This window comes from Euprymna scolopes, chromosome 8, assembly GCF_053919585.1.
Source record: "Euprymna scolopes isolate OS-2025 chromosome 8, ASM5391958v1, whole genome shotgun sequence".
NCBI lineage: Eukaryota > Metazoa > Mollusca > Cephalopoda > Sepiida > Sepiolidae > Euprymna > Euprymna scolopes.
Genome location: NC_136489.1, coordinates 4431964 through 4443174, shown reverse-complemented (window position 1 = coordinate 4443174; position 11211 = coordinate 4431964). Strand labels below are relative to the sequence as shown.

At 27.6% G+C, this 11211-nt stretch overlaps 1 protein-coding gene across 1 annotated transcript in view; it reads right to left on the bottom strand.

The window, feature by feature from the left end:
- Positions 1-2061, bottom strand: part of LOC145283489 (uncharacterized) — a 184096-nt gene extending 182035 nt beyond the window's left edge. The window contains exon 1 of the mRNA XM_080132313.1: positions 891-2061. Coding sequence (XP_079988439.1) covers positions 891-1917 — 1027 coding nt within the window. The 5' untranslated portion in view covers positions 1918-2061. The remainder of the gene's footprint in view (positions 1-890) is intronic.
- Between the last annotated feature and the right edge of the window lie 9150 nt (positions 2062-11211).

The window sequence follows — 11211 nt, the reverse complement described above, 5'->3', positions numbered from 1 at the left end:
TATATATATACATAGATATATATATATATATGTATGTATATATATATATATATATATATATATATATATATATATATATATATGAGAATAATGGAAATAGTATTCTGACAAAGTAGAGAAATAAAAAGAAACAAACCGTGTTATGTGTTCAATCTTTCAGCTTTATTTCATCCAGAGAATGTCTTGAAATAAAGTCGAAACGTTGATGAACGCATAACTAGGTTTGTTCCTTTTTATATTGTTCCTTGTGTGTATATATATATATATATATATATATATATATATATATATATATATTGATAAAACTAGAAAATAAGAATAGTTTTAATAATAAAATATTTATGCATTTCTTATTATAATTTAAATATGTATGCACAACCCCCCCACACACACATATATATATATTTATATATGTATATATTTATATATATATATATATACATATATATATATATATATATATATATATATATATATATATATATATATATATATATATATAACGGTTAAATATGAATAAATCAATAGCGTTTTTTATGATAGCTTCAAAAATGTATTATAGTAGGCATACGATCTTTTTATCCTATGTTTTTTTTATATGCACGTCTTTTTTTTTTACCCGAGTCTTATGTCGAATCATGAAATAACTTTACGTATTAATTGGATTTGTAAAATTTGTAAAATTATTTAAGATTAAACGTCGAATACTTTTTCCCAAACATTTCTGACGTTGAATATGTATTTCGTTAAAGCAATATAATAAAATAAAAAAAAAACAATTGTAAAAATAATTTGAACAAAATGAATAGCAATGCGTAATTTGTTTTTTCTTTTGTGTAGGAGTGATTTTTTTTTTTTTTTTAATTTTGTTGTGTATTATGTTTGCTTACCTGGTTGTGGGGAAACCGTAGAGGATGGTAACCATGGAAACGAGGCGGACGGAACAGTCCACCTCGTGTCGTGGTGATGCTGTGGAAGAAAATGCGAAACAGTTGCAGGACTTGATGGGTCCGAAGGGTTGCATCGTAGATTATTATTACTTGGTTTGCTAAGAATCCCCGCTACGCTAAATGAGTGGACCGACGACGGCGTGTGATGGGCCGTTGTACAGGTTGTCGTACTGGACCCGAGAGTACCACTTCCTCCTGACAACAGTCTGGCATTAAGGGCCGAATTGTTACTGCCGCTGTGATGAGACGGACTGTGCTCGTCAGCATCACATTTATTAAGGATGCTGTCAACATCCTTTGCATGATTCTCCAATATGTGTAGATGATGACTGTCCTTGGCGTTGTGCAGGTGCGAGTGGCGATGGTGGTGGTGATGATGATGATGGTTGTGGTGGTGGAGATGGCTTCCGTTGCTAAGGTGGCCGGAGCCGTTGCTACCAACCGCGTTGCTATGACTGTCCGACGAAGCGATTATAGAGTCCACGCTGAAGCGAATAGCCTCCTTGCCCGTCGATGGGCTCCGACTGGCCTGCGAAACAACAGAGATCGGCGTCGACCCTGCACCCACGGGGGAACACGCAGGGGATCCGACCGAGGAAGAAGAGCAAGATCCGGGGGACGTGTCCAGAATGTTAGGCTCGGGTGTTACAGAGTTAAGACGACAAGTATCGGGTTTTCCACACGTAGGTCCGTTATTAGAACCTGTAGCGCCACATGTTTTGTTTGAAGAGGTACTAAGTGGGTTAGTATTATTATTAGTAGTATTGCTATTAGTATTGTTTGTAACATTGTGCGCAATGCTATTACTGATTGGACTATTGCTTGTACTAGAGGTGTTATTGGTAGTAGGTGTACCTGTCATTGAAGTTCGCACGTTAAGGTCTAGGGCATAATGGTGACTTGTGCAGGAACTGACCGGTTTGCTAAAAGCAGATGTACTACTCGTGGACAAAGTTGTTTTTAACATGTTTAAACTAATTAATCGAGTACTTTAAAATAACTAATGTAATTAAAAACAGATGAACCTGACAGCCTGTCTAATGGTTTTATATGGTTTCTAAGATTTTAAAGCAATTCTTAGATCGGAAAACGGATAATGAAACCATGAAAATTAAAAAAAAATATATGCACAAAAACAAACTAAAAGAAAAATAATGACATGTTATATTTTCATAATTTTTTTCATGCTAAAAACATAAGAAAAACTCATAATTTTTTGTGATAGTTAAAATTAAAATTCATAAAAATTGTTAATAAATAATATTAGAGAGAAATAAATGGAAGATTTGGTTTTAGAAAATAAATATTTGTGTTTGTTTGTTTTTTTTCCTTTTCTTCTTATGCCTGTGTTTATTTCTTAAAAGTTACGGATTAATATTGTTTTTTAAAAATATAACTCATAAAATCAGAACTCGAAAAGGAGAACTTACTTTATATATATACATATATGCATATATATATATGTATTACTTTCGCTTTGTTCCTACTTATTATTATTATTATTATTATTATTATTATTATTATTATTATTATTATTATTATTCGCCATGTATGCATTTATTCTTTCATTCATTTTTTTATTCATTATCAAATGGCATGATATATTTGTACGTGACAGAGTATGTAATTGCATACGTGCTAATATATATGCATATAAATATATGTTTGCTTGTTTGAGTATGTGTGTATGCGTGTTTGAAATAACTTGCTGTTGTCAAAATTTTGACAAAGACATATTAACTGCGTAAACCGAATCCTGTGTTTATTTTGATTTGTTTGTTTTTTAAGGGATGTGATTAACAATAATCCCAAACGATGCTTGTGTTTCTTATTTACTTGTCTTCTATCTACAGCAAGGAGTGTTTTTTTTAAATAAAATTCATCAAACGTAAAATGAAATCCGAGCGGTTGTGTAAATTTTTTTCATGTTTGTTTCATGAATTTTTTCAATAAGTCGTTTTTTTTTCATTCTTTAAAATCAACTGGTTTTGTTTTTCTTTTTGTGAACTTTTCTTTTGTTTGTTTCTTTAAATAATTAAATTTTAAAGTTGTTTTTTCTTTGTTTATGTTTGTTATTGTTGCAATTTAGCTATGGCCATTCATCTTGTTGTATTTTAAATAAAGCGCCCAAATCTGGTGTTTTGAATATACATTGCAATAATTTCTTAAGTCGAATCGACAGACGTAATAGTTGTCGCTGATTATAAATTTGTCATAAAAAAAGTTATCAGACAAAAAAAAAATAATAGAAAAACAGCAAACGTCGAGAATATGTTAAAATAACATAAAAATCAGTAAAACTTCGGAACAAATCAAATACATAATTATATATATATATATATATATCTTTATGTGTGTGTATGTGTGCGTGTATAATTTTTCTGTATACGTTCTATGTATTTTATTCCATTTTGAATAAATTTAAAAACGAATTATCATTGCGAAAAAAAAATAAGAAACAAAAATAAAAGAAAACAAATCAAGAAATGGTAAGATTCCAGTTTGGCAAAAGTGTAATGATATACATAATTCCTCATACATGTAGAATTCCTTATTCATATATATGTATTTACATTTACGCATATATATATATAAATGTATGCTTTTTTTTTCAGGCACTCCTTTTGAACAGTGTTGTTCTTTTGTAAATGTATCTTTTTTTTCTTTTCTTTTTATCCGTTCTGTGTTTTTGTTTTTTTAATTGTATTTTGTTGTGTATTTTCTTTTCTTTTATTTCCCTTTTCTCGTCGCGTTCTTGCTGGTTGTTAGGACGGACAAGCACACCGAACACTGATGTGCCCGACTGGACTCAGCTCGAGGCACAAGCGACTAGAGAGACCAAACCCACATTTGACTCGAACAGGAAGTGACGTCACGCGTTGAAAATAATTGGGCGAAACCAGTCGAGAAAGAGTAATAAAAAAAGAGGGGAGAAAAGAGAGAAAGAGAAAGAACAAAAACAACAACAACAAAAAACGAAAAAAGAAAGAAAGACGACACATTACACACGAAAGCATATGAGGCGATTAGTATTATGGTTGTTGACTTTCGGTTTAGAAAGAAAGGAAAAGAAAGCTAGAAACGTACAGCCCATCAGCAGAAAGATGAGAAGGATACAATGTACATTATTTAAGAAATTAATATGCAATAATTATGTATATTGTCGGACGCGCTTATTAGTATTATTATTATTATTATTATTATTATTATTATTATTATTATTATTATTATTATTATTATTATTTCATGTGTGTACATAAAAGTTACGCATTGATTGTCAGCATTTATTTTAAGCATAATCAATACACGAGTAAAGCAAGGTAGTAAGTTATGAATATATATATATATATATATATATATATATATATATATATATATATATATATCGATAGATAGATAGATAGATAGATAAATAGATTCCATGAGCAAATCTTCTTTCTTAGGACTGCACGCCAGTGGAACTCTCTGCCGCTTGCCTGTTTCCTTCCCACCTGACTACAACTTGGACGTCTTCAAGTCCAACATAAACAAACTCCTGACAAACCGCCCCCTTAAGTAAGACACTCTATCAAAACCCCCAATACTAATGATTACTACAATACTATCTCATTGATTACTGTACACGCAATAACCCTTATCCATGAGTGGCCCCCGGGCCGTGATAAGTGGTGACCTCCATGTAAAAAAAAAAAGTTTCACATAAGTTTTTGTAATACATATTATTTATAGCGGTAATACCAATTTTACGGCAAAAGCTTTAATAAAAGGCGAAAAAATCTGTGTGGCTTTATTGTTCTGTATTTTTTCCTAACTTACTACCTAGCTCTACTCATATATTTAGCACCCTTCAGGTAAATACTGATAGCCAATCCATATTTATCTTATTATGCTTAGCTCTAGTCGCGTGTTGAACACTGTTGAAGTAAATACTGAAAATTGATATATAAAATTTTATTTAGATAATTGAATATTAATAATATATATATATATATTAATATATATATGTAAAAAAAATAATAAATATATATATATATAAGTATATATATATGTGATATATATAATATACATACAAGCAGGTGCGTCCGGCCTTGTTTTAAAATACGCTTAAATACGATATTATAGTAGACGTAGATTTGGTATTTATTATTATAGAGTCAATTATTTTGTACCCAATATATAGTCCTGATTTAAAAATTAAAAATATATGAGTGCCATCAGCTAGATTCGAAACCAAAACCAAAATATAGCCAAATATGGTTTCATGATTGTAATTACTTCTACAAGTTAAGCAACGACTGTACTCAATATAGTTGGACTGTGGAAAGAAATGTGAATTTTTATAAATACCAGATGGTTTCCATGACAACAATGTTTTGATAGGGACGATGCAAGCAAGGGCGGCTGGACGTCTACCATAACTTAAGAAACTATAGAGATCTTAAGAAATCCAGTCACCAAATCTGTGAGAAATAAAGTTAGATAAAACTATATCAATAACATACGATAATAATATGTCCTTATTGTTAATATTTGATTGCAGTTTCAGTTTTAATCTACAATTGATATCAATTACTGACACTTCTGACGATCAATCATACCGACAAACTGCAGTTAAATGTTGAGGTAAGGAGTTTTATTATCATTTATTATATACCCCCCCGCCCCTTTAAAGTTATATCATTAATATTACTTTTTTCTTGGTGGATTTTATTTTAACTTTTAGTTTCATAAATTTACCCATGCTTAATCCGATACACACACACACACACACACACACACACACACACACACACACACACACACACACACACACATATATATAATTATTATTATTATTATTATTATTATTATTATTATTATTATTATTATTATTATTATATGTATATATATATATATATATATATATATATATATATATAGTCTTGGAAGTTTTTTAACCTTTAAAACTATATAAAAAATTTATTTAATTTTTATATTTTTTATCATTCGTGAGAAAACTATTTATTCACTAAGTCATTTAATCACCTGCAATCAATGCATCAACTTGCTCTCTCGAATTCACTATAGTCCTAATGTTAATTTAAGGGATCATCAGTTATTTACCATGAAACACTGTTACAGGGATTTAAAAACAAAACAGTATATTAAATCATGGCTCCCCAGCAGTGTTGATCAAACACCACCTTCCTTAATCTTAAGAACAAAAAATGTTACAGATATTAGATCTAGTTTCCTAATCTTAATTTGGCTAGCTTATTCATGTCATAAAAAATGTATTCCTTACCTGTGAGATTCGTCTGTTTCCAAATTCGAAATGGTTAATTTTTTTATTTACCAGTCTTGTATTTATAAAATTAGGATTAATCCATTTAAGTACTTATCACCCCCCTAATATGATTAGTACTTTATATATTTATATTCTTATTCAAAATTAAAAATATATAAAAGTGAAATATATGTATGTGTGTGTGTGTGTGTCCCACTCACTCTGCTTCACTGTCTTTCATTTTTACGCCAGTATGATCTATTCCATACGTTGCAAGATAAATCTTATTCCGCATTTTGCTAACTCCTCTAATTTGATGAGAAAGAAAGTATTTCTTTCGAAACTCCGCGGATTAACGCCAATCCACTTCTTTTGTGTTTCGTTTTTGAAAAAAAAAATATTTTAAAATTTTGCTAAAGTGTATGTCGACATAAATCTTGTGCTTATATTTGTGTGTACATATATATTATATTTAGAGATAGATGCACATATCTACGGCGCACACACACACACACACACATGCACATACACATACACATACATATATGTATTAATTAATTTTAAAAAATTCCAAAATATTGTTGCATGACCTGAAACATTTTATTTTTCGAAAGTGATCAATACGTTTGTGGAGTTTATAAATAAATTATTGTGTCGAGAATCGAAAATTTTTCCGATGCCCAAAACGATACTATTTTATTGTCCTGATTTTTTTGTTTTTGATTGAACTTAATTAATCATGACCTGATGAAATGAGTAAATGCTTTATAGATTTAAAAGTGTCAGAAAAATTAAAAACTGCAGATCATCATCATAAGTGTATTGCTACGTTTACGAAATTTTATGTTCATTGAATTGTTTTTGCGATACCCCCCCCCAATAATTCTCTATTTAGTAATATAAATGAATCGAATTCAGAATCATGTATTTAAAACAGAATCGGTGATTATATCGGAATCTAGAAAAATATTGGAATCATCCAATCACTAATGAATGAATAAAATTATATAAAACTTGTGAGGAGTCTACGCGGATTGGCCAACGTTTCAACATTTCCATGTCTTGATATCGCTACAACACTGGAGTTCTTAGGAAAGGGGAATGTTGAAAAATTGATCGATTCGCGTACAATGTAAACGATATATATATATATATATATATATATATATATATATATATATATATATTACAATGTAAACGATATATATATATATATATATATATATGTATATATATATATATATATATATATATATATATATATATATATATATATATAATTCCGCTTTTGTATTTATATCGTTCTTGCCTGAAGAGGGCGGAAACATGCTCATGACTGTGTAGCAACACATAACTGTCCAAGTAAAAACAAACTGAAAGTATATATACAAATATATTTATATATGTGTGTGTGTGTGTGCGCGCGTGTGTGCGTGTGTATAAGAGAGGGAGAGAGAGAACTGCGATCACTTTATCAGTGTTTCAAATCAGAACTTCCGAAAATAGTTCATATATATATATATATATATATATATATATATATATATATATATATATATGTATATATATATATATATATTAGGTTGGTACAAAAATAATGTCATTTATATACATGATAATAATAATAATAATAATATATATATATATATATATATTATGTATATATATATATAAGTATATATTATATTATGTATATATACATAATATATATATAGTTGAACATCTAAAATGACATTATTTTTGCACCAGACTTATATATAATGTTTTGTTATTTGTTTTTATTTCGGATCGTTACAAGAAATTACAATAATTTCCTAAAAAATCATTCTACTAGGAGATTATAATCGTTCATTTTGGAATTAATAATTCAATTACCAAACTATACTGTAATAGTTTTCTTACAAATTTATATATATATATATATATATATATATATATATATATATATATATATATATATATATATATATATGCAGTTCTTACCGATATCGTTTATATATATATATATATATATATATATATATATATATATATATATATATATATATATATTATTATTATTATTATACGATGTCGGTAAGAACTCCAGATAATATATATATATATATATATATATATATACATATATATATATATATATATATATATATATATATATATATATATATATATATATATATATATATATATATATATATATATATATATATATATATATACACGACGTCGGTAAGAACTGCAGACAAAAAGAGTCGAATGATTTATTTTTCAATAAAATAAGGCATCGCCTGGTGTGTAATTCATGAACGTATTCAAAATGTTATAAAAAAAATCATTAAAAATTTTCGATTGTAATGTTTTAATTTCTATTAGTAAAACTTTGGGGCGTAAATCGCCTCGAAAACTTCGAATCATGATACACGAATACTTTGCAAAGAATTTGTTAAAAGCCAAGTATTTAATGAAAAATTTTCAAAATGTCCAAATAGTTAATTCTTTTATATCAGTTAAAAAAGACTCATAAAACTGATGTAACACTTTTTGATTAAAGATTATTTAATGATAAATTGCCTTGTTAATGAGAATATTTAAAATACGTTTATAAATACAGGAGTCAATACTTTCACAAAGCCCCCTGATTTTTTACTAAACAGTTAAAGACTCCAGTGCTGCCATTTTAATGAGCGACGCTTTCTACTCCAGAATCTATGTTTCTACATAGTCACCGTCATTCTGAATTGGTAGGAATTATTTATTTTTTATTGAGCCCGATTGATGGTCGGTTTGTATATGCGAATCAGGCTCAGTATGAGGAGGAGGGCACACTTAAGTGTTTTTGACCATTTAAAACGACTTTACAATAAATAAAAAAAACGCAATTTTTTAATTCATACCTCGTCTGAAGACTACTCATGGACCAACATATCGTGTAATTGAATATATATATATATATATATATATATATATATATATATATATATATATATATATATATATATATATACAATGTCGAGAGTGAAACGCGGAATATTCTTTGTAGCTTAATTGCCATATATATTTTCATAACTCATAATTCTACCTATATATTGAGCACTTAAAAATTTACGCCTAAAATTATATCTTCGTATATATATTTATGTGATTAAATGAAGTAATCATTATATATATGTATATATATATATATATATATATATATATACATATTATATATATATATACATATTATATATATATATACATATTATATTATATATATATATATACATATATATATATATTATATATATATATTATATATATATATATATATATATATATATATATATTAAATCAATGAAATAAACATGTGTTCTTCAAAATAGCTTGATAGAGCAATACCAGGTCTTACACATACTTTTAAAATATACTGCTTCACGATGGAACAAACCCTTAGCCCTGAGTGGCTTCCGGGCCTTGATAAATGGTGACCACTGTGTAAAATAAAAAACAAAAACAAAAAAAAACACACACTTTAATGCTCATTTAAAAAACGTTTCAGCTGTATCAAGTATACATGCAAACAAAAATGCTTCGGTTCAATGCATACATGTGTTTTTTTATCATTTTCATACTAGTAAGAACTCGCACTCACACATATAGATAAAGAGAGAGAGAAAGATGCATGTAGATAGATGTATACAAATTTATGATATATGTATATACAGCTTCTGACATCTCTTCATGTAAAAGCCAATAATTTATATGGTGTTAATTTGAATATATAATCTTTGAATATACTTTCTGTTTCTTAATTATGTTTAGGTACGGGCACACTGGACACATAACCTCTGGCCCTCTATTTTTTCTCTGTCTGCCTCTGTCTTTCTCTCTCTCTTTCTCTCTCTCTCTCTCTCACTCTCTCCCCGCTCTGTATACACGCACACGTATATATGCATATATATACACATATATATACACACATATATATAGACATATATATATAAATGTATATATATATATACACACAGGTATATATATATTTCTATCTATCTATCTATCTATATCTATATATCTATCTATCTATCTATCTATATATATATATATATATATATATATATATATATATATATATATATAAACATGACCACAGTCACTATCTTAGTCATTAGAATGGTAAAACAAATGGTGAAAAAATAAAATATTTAAAAAATGAAATAAAATTTTCCTTCGACGTCCAGATTTTTTAATAGATAGATTGATACAAGAAAACTAAAACAATATTATTAATGTATAAATAAATAAAGTTTTTATAATATTTTACATATATATATATATGTGTGTGTGTGTGTGTGTGTGTATTTTTTAAATTATGTTAAAGTTTGTACGTATTTTGCAATAAACTAAATAAATATAAAGAGATGAATAAATGAAAATGTAAATATATAAATAGAATATCAATAACAAGGAAATGGCTGATAAGCGGATCAACCATATCAATACAGTAGATTTGTAAAAAAACAAATAATAATGTACTCTATTTTTGGAGACCGAATGACACAGGTAAAGAAAAAAAAACTTGATAACCTTATTCTGGAACAGGAAAAAAATAAATTAAATATCCGGAACATATTTTGTTCTTTTGTTTGATCAAAACTGCTGGAAACAATGATTAGATATGCAGTTTTCTTTTTGAATCTCTGAAAGAGTGTTTCATCCTAAAAAAACAAGAAATAATGATTCCTGAAAACTTTAGGAATTTGAAAGTTCGGAGATGACAAGTTGATTCAGTTATTGGAGGAGATTAAATGATTTACTCACAATATATTTTTCCAACGTCGAATCAAAACAAATGTTCAAAATATTATATTTACATATTTTTTAAGATAAAAAAAGAGCCTCGAAGATTATATATATATATATATATATATATATGTATATGTATGTATCTATATGCATATGTATATATATATATGTGTATGTATATATATATATGTGTATATGTATATATAAGTATAT